We start from the raw sequence: 12,716 nt of genomic DNA, 5'->3' as shown, positions 1-12,716 counted from the left end.
CTGGATGGAGAAGGTGTGTGCGGTGGCTTAGTTTTCTTTGTTCTTAAGGAGACATGAGTATGTAAATAAACTATTTTGTCTTGGTTGTTTTGGCAGGACTGGTTCAAGGAAAATGGAACAAGCTAGTATGGACTATGAAGCACCACTCATGCCATGTGGTTGTATCCTCTGTCATTTTCCTGTGTAGTGTATAACTGAGGTATTCTATATAATGTAGTTATGAATTCCAGTAGTTCTGAATAGGACTTCTCATGCTTTAAGAAATGAATGAGATATGATGAATATGATGAGAAAAGCATTTGTTAATTATGACTTAAGAATAAATAAATGAAACAAAGTATATGAAGGTGTGACCTGTAGTCAGATGCTCTGGTAAGTGCTTCTTCCCACCTTTTAGAATCCATGAAAGCCTAGAAGCCCATTAGCACAGTATCCTGCCAGCCTATCAGAGCTAGTCATAGTCTGTATTTTTGCATATCTTTGAATGTTCTCAGTGCTGTTCTTTGAAATTTGTCTCATTTTACATCTTTATTAATACTGTGTTGACCAGAACTGTGTAATATTTTGCCATTTTTCTTAATGTTTTTGGCTGTTTAGTCTTTTGTTTTCCTAAATAAGCGCAGCCTTCTGTGGTAATACTTACTGTCATGCCATCCATCTACCTGACAGCCCTCTTAAATCCATTAGGCTGTTCTAACCATGTTTGGAGTCAATGAGATCTTAGCATTACTAAGTTCCTGATGGTTTCATGAAAATCAGTGTCTTTCCCAAGATAAAAATAGGTGCTCCGCTAGAAAAACAAACAGCACGTTCTTATTATATTCTTTGCCATTTAGTTAAAGGACACGTTTTCTGGTCAATTATCATTCATGTAATTCAAAACAGAGCAAAGGCATGTTCAGAAAACGCAGGAAGGCAATAAAGGCTCTAGATAGGAGCTATGGTATTAATAAGTAGCAGAATAGGGAGGTAGGTTGTGCACTCATAAATAATTATGTACTCTTCTGGCAGCTGAAGTTGTTATATGAGCACACATACATGTGAACAACATGTAGAAAGTTGTTTCAACTCTAGGGCATCGTTTTTGTGTGAGTACTATCAGTAACAGAAATGACAGACTTCTTGTCTACTGTAGCTTATTCAGAGAGTATCAGTATCAAATTTTCCTTAATAGCTCCTTCCTTTTTAGTTATTTTCCAGTTTCAGCTTCTAACAAGTTGGGGAGATCCATACTACATTGGTTTGACTGGTCTGGAGTTGTTTGATGAACATGGAGACCAAATCTTATTAACTGAGAACAGTATCCTTTGAGTTTTATTCAGTGATCCCGGGTAACCAGTAGAGGGAATGCAGGACACATTTGAAAGATTCATAGTAATCAGAGTTACTGAAGAGTTGCACTTCAGTCTTCTGTATCAGCTAAACTAAGTGTAAAAGGCATGGACGCTGTGTGAATTGTGTGTCTCAAAGGATCCTCGTTGTTTAATTAATAGAGATCACAATGAAAAAAGGAAAAGCTCTTTTCTGAGTGATATCTTTATCCATAGTTTGTATGGTGCGTGATGAAAGTGTAATGGAGAAGAAACATTTGGAAATTGAAAAGTGTTAACAGATTACTTTAAGAGCAGGGATCGTTAACTTAGCTTATATTCTATGTCTTTACAGTACAATACAATGCTAGGTAAAGCTAATTCAGTAAGTTTGGAAATCGACATCTGTTTCTGCTTGTACAGCAGTGTCTCCTAGATATATCAGGATCCCAGAAAGCACATTTGTCTAAGTGCTGTACTAAATGTGGTAATTCAGCTACCAAGTCAGAAGCAAGCTTTTCCTAAGCTGCTGAATCATCTGTGTCATTTCTTAAGTTCTTTTTAAGTACATACAGATTTTAGTCTCTAAGAAGGCAAAACAAGGGAGAGTTATTGTCCCTCAAACTGGATTGGTGGGGTCTTACAATTTTAAAGACAATGCTATTCATCCGTATTTCTATATGCACTTTTGATGTACATATATTTTTAAGCATAAACATTTCCTTATGGAAAAACTCTTTTCTAGAACGCCTTTTCACTAGAAGGCTTAATCTTTTCCTCTTGAAGAAATGAAAGAAGGCCTTATTTTAGTTAATTTTTATCACAAGCATTGAGGAAGTGAAGGGAAAAAAAACTGGTCAGAAAGGTGACTGTTGTCTACAGGGATGCTCTTCTTAAGATATGTTTTGTATGAGTTTCCACAACTGCACCAACAATTCCCTAGGTGGTGCTTCTTAGTGATAAGGGAACTTTATTGATGCGGTCATAAAAGTGGGCTTTAAAATAAATGAAATGCTGCTAGTTAATTTCTTCCTATTTTAGACATAATCTTGTATTCCAGGATCTGTAGAAGGGCTTTTCTGCTTTTAAAAATGTGCTCTCAAGTTCTTCAGCTATCTTAAATAAAGCACTTGCTGTATTCGATAGCTTTTACTGCCGTACTGGAGGATACTTGCTCATGGAATGTGAAGGAAGAGGCACAAACTCTTACAAGTAGTATTTTGGAAACGTTCTTTTTGGTTATTTAAACTGAAATGATTTTTTTCAGATATTGCTGCTTTTCCAGATAGTGTCAATGTTTTAGAAGATGTATCTGGAGATATCCGAACTCCAGACAAACTCATTGACAGAGTAAATAACACAACTGATGGCAGACATATGTGGCTTGCACCACTTCTTCCTGGTTTGGTACGTTTTCCCTTAGCATCCCATTCTGTCGATCTGTACAGATATGGCTAGAAGTGTAATAGGAAGGGAAAGAATATGTAATTTTGAGGTCAATTTGATATTAGTAAGCTATGCTAAATGACTGCTTGTCAGATGGAGTTCTCTTTATTTGGCTTTCTCTTTACTGCATAGAACACAGCAGTACAGATATGTTTCCCAGCTTTGTAAGGCTCTTGTATCTCCATAGAGCAACAGGAGAAGAATTTATAGAGTGTTGTTACAGTGAAAAAATTACTGATAAAGGAGTTTAATCTGTGTGTTGTGCAATGAAGATCTGTCAAATGGGAATTAACTGGGGTCTGAAATCGGTTCTTATAAAAAGTGTGTTTCTTTTACAGTAGAGTTTTTTTTAACCTATCTTGAATTTAAATTCATAAATTAGATGAGACTACTTTGTATTTTGTAAGCTAAGGCTCCAAGTGAAGTACCTGAAGGGAACTTACTCCCAGGAGGGGAGCAAACTCTTCGAAAGGGCTGATAATAGCAGGACTAGGGGAAATGGTTTTAAGTTAAAAGAGGGAAGATTTAGGTTGGATGTTAGGGGGAAGTTCTTTACTAGGAGAGTGGTTAGGTCCTGGAACAGGCTGCCCAGGGAGGTTGTGGATGCCCCGTCCTTGGAGGTGTTCAAGACCAGGTTGGACGGGGCTCTGGGCAACCTGATCTAGTAAAGATGTATGTTTGGTGGCCCTGCTAGGCAGGGGGGTTGGAACTACATGATCCTTGAGGTCCCTTCCAACCCGGGTCATTCTGTGATTCTGTGATTCTGTGATTGAGCTCTTCTAGAAGCAGCATGTATAAAATAATGGGTACAAAATATCTAAATAGGGAAAGGACATAAACATAGATGAGTTTTGACTTCATTTCTGGGTGGACATTTTTTTCCATGGACTTGTTTTGGGTATCATTAAGATGCATTTGTTTCCTAGAAGATGGGTTATGAAAGTGACAAAATGTAAAGCTGAGGTGTGATATTCTGCATCTTACTGCATTGGAAAAACCCTTACTTGCACATGTTACAGTTTTTAATTAGAGTATTAAAAGCAAGGAAGTCAATTTTGAAAATAATTCATGTTGTAATGCACTGGGTCTAGTTAAGATTAAAATTTTAATTGCGAGTACTGACTGTTTGCATTCTATCCTTAAACTGTAACAAATGATACCTTTCAAGGTCCATATAGTTGTGCCATATTCCATGGTTTTGTTGCAAAGCTGGACTGCTTGGAGACATCCCAGTTGCTTAAAAGCTGCATAAATTCTGCTTCGTTGGAAAATTTGAAGGCTTTAAGGAAGTTGTATATAATAGACTTTCTTTCCCTTTCTAACATTGAAGTATTTTTGCCTTTTGCGGATTTATTACTAATGTAAACGTGGTTAGAATTCTTTGTCACCCTGTCACTGATTGTCATTTTATTTATTTGCTTGAATGGATTTTCCATCAAGTTTTTCATTATTTATGACACCAACAATTGTCACGGGGCATCACAGCCCAGATTTTCTTCAGGGAAAGAAGAGATGCAGGCAGTTCCATTGATCACATCTGCCTCTCCGTCTTCAGTACAAGTAAATGAGCAATATCTCAAGCAATAGTTATTTGGCAAGCATCGGGAGAGTTCTCTGTTTTTTACCTCACAGAAGTAGCAGGATTTCTGATAGAGCTTTGTTAGGGGTATGGGAGGAATGCTAGCGTTGCAAATAAGGTGCATTCTGTTCATGTGCCAGCTTGTCTCATGCTGAAGCATGTCTGTATTTTGTTAATGTAATACTCATTAAGAGTATTGCTCTGCTCCTTCCCTAACTGATTAGCAGTCCAAGACAACAAGCTCAGATGCAAATATCATCTTCTGATGAGTTATACGTACATTTGAGAGGGCAACTGTGGAGAAGAGTAACACCTGTGAATTATCAGCAAGAATGGTAGCTGAATTGAAATCCATAGCATCAGTTATCTGCCCTAGAGCTATATTTCTTCAAACACGGGTCAATTTGATGAGATGAGTGTGAGGTTCTTTTTTTTCTTTGGGGGATTTATCCTTTAAAATATAAATGAATTCTCTTACAGGTGAATAGAGTATATGTTATTTTTGATGCGCCTACTACTGTGTCAATGATCAAGTTGTGGAATTATGCCAAAACCCCTCAAAGAGGTGTGAAGGAATTTGGCGTGAGTAATTTTTGTCTGCATTTTGTATCTTTTGCTGTACTTTTTCAAAGTTTACTGATGTGTGATTTTTCTATGGTCTGAATGGATAGTATTTACCTTATTAACCCTGCATGTAATATTAAAATGTTTAACCTGTGCTAGTCATAGTCTTTTGTTTCTTGTCTGAGGAAAGAACAGTTTTTCAGATAACAGCCTTAATAGAATAACCTTTCCTTTCTCCACTGGCTATGGAGCAGGTCTGTAACACGAGTTCAAACTGAAAACCCAAGTTTTAGACAGCTGAAGTGGGATGAGATTCACAAATTCCTAAATCTGAGTTATTTATTCCAGTTGATAGAAGGGTAATTACGTAAAGCATGAAATACGTTTTTAATTACCTACTTGGAAACTTCGTTAGCAACATCAGTGAGAAGACGAGATGGGAGGAGAGGAATTCAAGTTTTAGGGATGGAAGCTAAACTGAGGACTGCAATTGTGAGACAATTGTTCCGAAATGATATCTAGTTAATTGACTGAAAGGACCACTGAAAGCAGCACCTGATTCCAATATTTTTTTAATTATTATTTGTTTCTTTATTATTTGTAGCTTTTGGTGGATGACTTGCTTGTGTACAATGGGATTCTGGATATGGTGAACCATGTAGTTTCAGGCATCCTACCCACCTGTGATCCTGTAGTTCCATATCATACCATTCTCTTTACGGATGATGATAAGATTGGCCATCAGAAGAGAACTGTAATTAGGTATGTGAATAGATCTTGACTGCAAGTGTTGTGCTTTTGGAAAATGTTTTCATGTGGAAAAGCATCAAATATCAGAGAAAAGAAAGTTCTTTAAATGAAAAATGAGTTTGGTTCTCAGGACTAACCCACTGAAGCCACTATGTTGGCAACCTCAAAGAAAATATGGTGGAAATGGAGTGAAAAAGATGTTCAGAAGATCAGGATTGATAGGGTCTCAGAAACAGTCCATGGCATGAAAAATAAAGATTGAAAGACAAGTATATTTTAAATGAGATGGAAAAACTGAAAAATGGAACTCTTCTAGAAATAAAAGCTCTTACACATTGCACAGTTAAAAGCCAAATGTCTTAAACGTGCATCACTTGAAGGAAAGGTGACAGTTTTGCATTCAGAAATGCAAACAATTACTTCAGAAGAATATCAGAGAATTTAAAAATAAGTGGAAGGAATATAAGCCATCCTGACTCAGAATTTGTTTATAGGGATTTCCTATGATTTTTTCCAAAGCATTGGCTGTTGGCTGCTGGTACTGTCAGATGTTGAAATAGGTAATTACAGTTTGAAGGTACTGTGTTAGGCTTATGGCTTTTTTTACAAGAAGCTGTGTTGTCATGGTGAAATTTGGAGGTAGATGGTTTTTCAAGCAAAAGAGTTACTGGATTGAAAATAAGAGTTTTGAGAATTTTTTCAGGGGGATACAGAGAGGAGAAGGTGAAATGAGCATCTACTTTATTCAGTGCAGCATCTTTGTGCAAGGAAAGTTGTTTTACTAAGAGCAGGGAAACTTCAGCTGCAATTGTAGAGCTGTTTCACGTGACTTCCTTTGCATGTACTCATATAATGCATAGATCAGCTGGTTTAGTCTTGGGAGGTTTCCTTTCTTGGTCATATATACTGCAGAATCTGTTTTCCAGTAAAAATCATGCAGTCCTCCCTTCTAGAATTCCTGTGCAGGAATGTGCTTGGTCTTTTTCTGTCTTCTATTCCTTTTCTGTCTCATTTTAACCGACTGAAGTGTGGAGGTTCTTTGGCAGTAGAAGATGCATCTCTTACTATCTGCTGGATATCACACTACTTATAAAAGATGTTCTTGATGTTTTGCATGTTGGTACCTCTAACTCTGACCTATTCTTTCATGTATCACTGTTCAGTACTTGGTGAACCCTCTCACTATCATCAGTGATGTACTTCATTATTGGTTCCCATTGGAAAGGCGTTTCATTTTTCTATAATAGAAGCCTGTTGTGTGCAGTATTTGTAGAGAAAAGAAAAAGAAATCAGACTACTTTTTGTTTTGTTTGATGGGTATTTTCTTTGACTTTCAGTTCAGCTCACGGCTTCCTCTGTAATGAGTTTAATTTAACTTTGATTTTAATAATTTCTTTCTCATAAAGAAATAATAAAAATTGTGGCCTGCAAACAAAACTTGTCACAGTAAATGAATTTTGTTTAGTTCATAAATTTTTCATGAATAATTGCTATATCAACATTACAAAGTAGTATGAAGTTCAGTGTAGGGCTTTTAGACTCTTTGTACTGTAAAATCTCACTTTAGTTAATGTGGTTCAAACTGTGTAGGCAGGCAAGGAAATTGTAGAGTGAATATGATGTTGATATTTGAAAATGTGCCTGCTGCAACCTACACTGCTCATTAGACTGGCAAAAAATACTTCAGGTAGATGAAGAATGCCTTTCCTTTTTAGGTAGTTTCATATTATATACACATATATATGGTTTGTAGGCATGCCTATGTGTAAGTATATATTTTGTCTCCTGAACTGAGTAACTTATTGGTAAACTTTTTCTATAACTCTTGTAACTTTTCAAAATGATTGTTTTGGTTATTGTACTGACTTTAATCTTTCTCAGCAATCACATGGGAGATCAGGATGTACGAATGCTGAACGAAAATCAGATTGTCACCAACAGCAAAAAGAAGCAGGTTGTGGCTGATCCAGGTTAGTTCTGTCTTTCTACAGTTTTCTTCTGCTCATGTTCCACAAAATCAGAATGAATAGTAAACATAGTTACAGACCTAGCTGGGAAAAGAAGGGAGATTTGCACCTCTCTTAATTTAGTTCTTCCATAGGAAGACAAACGTGGAATATTATGCTCTTAATTTTTATTCTTTATCTAAATCTGAAAGTGGATTGGATCAAAGATTTATGTGGTGTGCAATCATAGCTCATACCAACACATACACAGAGGTCTTCAGGAAAGAAACTGACTCAAGATCAATTGAGAACTCATGTGATTGTTCAGGTCCAAAGATAGCTTTTGCAGTAATAAGCTTGTTGCATCCCCACCGGCCTTATAAGCAGCTTTTGAGAGTGTGTGCGAGTCTCAGAATTACCTGCTTGTTACTCCTCAAGCAAATCCAAAATCACAATATATGAAACTGGGATGAAGATCCCAGATGTCTGTCCTGGTGGTCTCTTCTCTCTTACAAGTTATAATTAAGACAGCTTGTTTATTTTCTTTTTCCCGAGAAGTAACAGTAGATTGTATTTATAGTCTGAAGCATCCCAGTCATTCACTGTAAATTCAGGATAGCTCCCTAAATACAATGATAGCTCCCTAAATACATTACATATTCTCAGCCAAGCTGGTATATTCATGATTGTTTTTCTTCCCTGATCATGACAGTTTCTCTAGTTCATTTATCTGGAAAGTGCTACAGAAATTATTTGATGGCTTTTAATAACACTTCTGTAGGAGAAGGATTTCAAATGCCATTACCTGTGCAAATAAAGCTTGAGTATTAATACATTAGCACTAGCTGTGTCAAAATTATCCTACACATCTCTGTGCTTGTTGTAATGGCAACTTGAGTTGCAGTGCAGATGTGCCCTGTATCATGGGGGAAAAACGTTTTTGTCTCTTTGGAGTCTTTGGAGTCAGTCCATCTTCTTTATTAGAAGATGGAATGAATTATGCCATCATTGCTTTCAGATTTTGCTTTTCTACCTCCTCTTGTTGGCTCATTCTTTATTATCCATCTTCTTCTATATCCATACTGTTCTCTAAACATAATCCCACACCTGTGATGTACACACACAGTCTCTGAAGCCATATCGTTCATGTAAAATAATAAATTGAAATGTCAAGGAAAGGATGGACCACAAGAAACAGCGAGTGTTACTGCTTTGGTCTGAAATGGAACAGCAGTCAGTGCCTGTGTGACCCAATTCAGCTACTGCCTTCTTCTCTGATTTAGTTGTTTGCTGTCCCGCATTCTGGCACTCGGAGATCTTTTCCTTCTATAAGGAAGTAGTTGGCATTGCTTGCTGTCAGTGTAGGATATGGTACTGAAAAGTGCAACCTTCTTTCTGGAATGGAAATAGAAATGAGAATGTTTCTTGCTCTTTTTAGTCTGTGACTTTGTTGTTGATGTAGGAGCATTTTTAAAACAGCACTCAATTTTCCTTAACAGCTTTGCGTCCAAAAACCTGTCTATGTGAAAAAGGACTGCAGAGGAGGAAAAGATAACAAGGGCTTGACTGTGAAGTCCTGAATACATCCAGCTCTGGACACTTGCATCTTGGAGAGCGAGATGACTTATCATCCAAATGGAATTTACTCCATGCTTGCTGCTGAACCACCTCCTGTCTTATGAGAGGAAGTTATCTTTGCTACAGGGAAACTTCCTTCAGTAATGAAATTTGAAGCATGAACTGTTTAGTTTTCTGGTTCTTTTCTTGTCATTATCTGCAATGACAGATCAGAAAGTGGGTTTATTGAGGTTGAATGAGTAAGCTTAGGCTTTCACTTACCTTTTCTTTTTTTCTTTTTTCTCCAGTAAAAAAGTGATTTCTTCCATTGTTTCACTACTATGTAAAAGCAAAAAAAAAAAGAAAAAAGCACTGGCATTCTATACATCCTTCAGAGTCTCTCTGCTGCCCTTCACTACAGCCTGCATTTGGTTCTGTGAAACAAGGAGGCCATCCCCCTGGGCTGCACCAACCAGCTCTGCTGCCAGCATTGTACTGTCCCTTTTGAGAAGTGGTAAAGGCATTTTAATGAGCAGATGGTAAGGAGTGAATGGCATTTTTAAAACACTGAGCACCCTGAACGTCTGGTCATCTAACCAGAAATTCTAACCAAATAACTGTGCTGCAGGATTTGTAGCTATGCAAATATACTTTTCAGTGAATATTTGTCAGTGGTGATAACCTGTAAACCTCATATAAGATCTCATAGAATATTCTTCCTTTCTCATTTAGAACTTATTCATTGTTTTCAGATAGAACTGAAAGCTCTGATACGCTTTTGTGTGTGAAACAAAGATACATACACACTATTGCAGCTCCTGATACAGCTGCTTCACTTTCTGTACCAGGTCAGGAGCTGTAGTAGCTTCTGTATTTGCTTACAAAATACTTAGCTGTTGTTAGCTAAGCCATAGAGACCCAAATTAGCAATAAATTTCCTGGATTTCTCTGTATTGATGGAGCAACAAAATGTATTTTGTACTAAATGCTTCTATATGTAAAATAGATGCTTATTTGTTTATAACATAAGTAGAATTTGTTATGGAATTTAATTGTTGGTATTGTTATTAGCATGAGAAGTGTTCATGCTAAAAAGAAGCATATGAATAAAAGACATTTTCACAAAGCTTGCTTAGGAGCTTTGCTTTCTGTAAATAGCTGGCTTCGTGTAAGTGCCTGTTGGCCACAATGGCATTCATACTAGTTATTAAACCTGTGGGCATCTTGCAATACCGGAGCTTCTTTCCCCATAATTGATATGGTATGAGAAGAGGGTGAAGTTCTTTGAAGTATTTCAAAAAGATGAAGCTGTGGAATGTTTTCCTCTGCAGTACCTCTGGCTGAAAGGAAGGTTTGCTCTGGGATGATGTATGGCACTAAGGTGAGGCCTGATGAAGTCCTTGATCCTGGGTAGTCATATGTAGAAAGTAGTGTAATGCTTAAAAAGTACTTAATTTGTCTCTATAGTGTAGGAAATAGCAGCATTTGCCCTCCTGATGAGTTGAGATATGATGGCCCTTTATGTAACAAAGGTGTTTTAATGTCCTAATCAGTTCTATGTATTCCAACTACAAGAATTGTCTCCATAGCGAAGTGGGGGGAAAATAATGATTATTTTTCACTTATTTTAACTTGTTACAGGTATGATTTTGTGAGAGAAGCATTTAAGGAGGGAAGAGTAAGCATGTGATTAAGAACATCCTCGTGCGAAGTACCTTAGCCAGTGTCAAGTAATGTTGGAGTCCCAGCAAAAGCAGTTCTCAAGCAGCAGTAACACATCTTTCCACATTATCAAAAGCATGACAAAGGAAACAGGACAGTTAACAAGAACTTTGGTTGAGTTCTTGAATAGGAATTATTAAACTTCAGCCCAGATCAGTTTCAGAGCCGCTCACAAACCTCTGAGCCATAGTTGCTGTCTTTTTACCTGCTTAGTGGCTTCCCAGAGGTTAGATCAAAATGGTGAGTTCGTCCCACTCGGGCAGAAGATAAAGGAATAATCTGTGAGGAAACAAATGTTATGCTGTGTAGTTTTTGATTTGTAAAAAAGTATTTTAATCAGTCTGAAATGGAATCTGAAACCAAAGATGCCTTGGAAGGCTTGCAACTTGTTTTCCAATTTCTGCCTTTCTTTTTGTAGTGTAATCCAGTAGAATTTCATTTCTGTGGCTGAGAAGCACCCACGTGTGAGCCAGGGAGCAAGCAATGAAGCATTCAATGTAAGAGATAACACGTGATACGTGGAAGCTCCAGTATTACTGAGTCAGGAGAGTCATCCTCATCTTGGAGGATGAAACCGGAGGAGTTCCATGAGAAGCTGGTCATGAAATTACACTGCTGCATTCTGCTTAGTTGGTTCTGTTTTCTGCAAGATTTCCTGATCCTGCACAGATTTTACCAGGTTTTGGTATGTTAGCAAGTCTCTAAACCAGCAGTGGTGTGGGCTGACACTGATGCCTCTCCTCCAGAGAGAAGCGAGGGAAGCAGTGGGGAATGGAACATACTGCAGGAGTGTTTGCTTCCATTTGAATGCTGTGGTCTTTGTATTCAGATCAAAAGAAGGGCTCCTGGCTCAGTGGTCTCTTTACCCATTTCTGTGACTGTTTGCTTGTTTGCTGAGAAATGACTTACAGCCCATGTGAGACACAAACATCCCTTTATCACGCAGCTTGTATCACCCTAATGGAATTCTGTCAGCTGAGGATAAAATGTGGACTAAAAAAGCAATTATAGAGTGAATCTCCTAGCTGCAGGAAGAGCTGAGAGATGGGGACAGAGTGCCCATCTGGAGTAATTTCCTGTCTGACTGGCCTCTAAATCTTGCTGGGAAGAGATCAATTTTCCACCCCTGTCTAACAGCATCAGCTCCATTCACCCTGGCTCAGGACCCTAGGAAGTGCTGCAGTGTTCAGACCCAGTCATAAAAGGAAATATTTGCAAATTTCAACTTCCTTCTTACTGACCTAGAAATTACTGGAAAAGGGGGGGAGTGGAGGAATAAGCTACAGGCCTTCTACCTGTCTGGGCTCTAGTGTTCTGTTTCATAGCAGCTGAAGGAGAGGACTGACCATTCCAATAACCAGCAGCACAGTAGGAGTACTCCCAGCAGTGCTTGGTTCTGTACTCACTGCTCTAACTCTGATTAGGAGAAAAATGGCCTCCGAATCTGCTAACAGCTTTCTCCAGGTATGCTGGTGGTTAAATTTTCCTGGAAGGTCCAAATTGTTCAGTGAAGTCTTGCCTTTTAGGTTCTGACTTCCACAAGGTCTATTAGGTGCGACTAAACTCAGTTTGGCTGTTTATTATTTCACTGGACTTATCAGCACACGTAGATTTTGTGTAGTTTTCCCAAGAAAACAGAGATTCTGGGGGAAATTAAACCTAGGGAGAGAAAGAGATACAAGTATTTTCCTGCTTTTTCCTCTTGCTCATATGTGAGCTGTTGTTTCAGAATATCCTTCAGCTCACCAAGTTTGAACTGGAAAAAGCATTTCCCAATGTTTTGTTGAAAAGTTCAGCATGATGGACTAGGCATGCTCAGGTGGGGAGTATCGGAATGCTTAA

The 12,716-nt window shown here is 38.0% G+C and overlaps 1 protein-coding gene across 4 annotated transcripts in view; it reads left to right on the top strand.

The window, feature by feature from the left end:
• KATNIP (katanin interacting protein) overlaps positions 1-10,275 on the top strand; it is a 45,698-nt gene extending 35,423 nt beyond the window's left edge. For all 4 annotated transcript variants that reach the window (XM_072348722.1, XM_072348721.1, XM_072348720.1 and 1 more), the window contains exons 20-26: positions 97-161; positions 1,190-1,300; positions 2,578-2,717; positions 4,816-4,917; positions 5,504-5,661; positions 7,531-7,619; positions 9,095-10,275. In XM_072348722.1, coding sequence (XP_072204823.1) covers positions 97-161; positions 1,190-1,300; positions 2,578-2,717; positions 4,816-4,917; positions 5,504-5,661; positions 7,531-7,619; positions 9,095-9,150 — 721 coding nt within the window. In that variant the 3' untranslated portion in view covers positions 9,151-10,275. The remainder of the gene's footprint in view (positions 1-96; positions 162-1,189; positions 1,301-2,577; positions 2,718-4,815; positions 4,918-5,503; positions 5,662-7,530; positions 7,620-9,094) is intronic.
• The last annotated feature ends 2,441 nt before the right edge of the window (positions 10,276-12,716 follow it).

This window comes from Excalfactoria chinensis, chromosome 14 (genome assembly GCF_039878825.1).
Source record: "Excalfactoria chinensis isolate bCotChi1 chromosome 14, bCotChi1.hap2, whole genome shotgun sequence".
Taxonomy (NCBI): Eukaryota; Metazoa; Chordata; class Aves; order Galliformes; family Phasianidae; genus Excalfactoria; species Excalfactoria chinensis.
The sequence above is the reverse complement of the archived record's forward strand: the minus strand, read 5'-3'. Positions and strand labels throughout refer to the sequence as shown.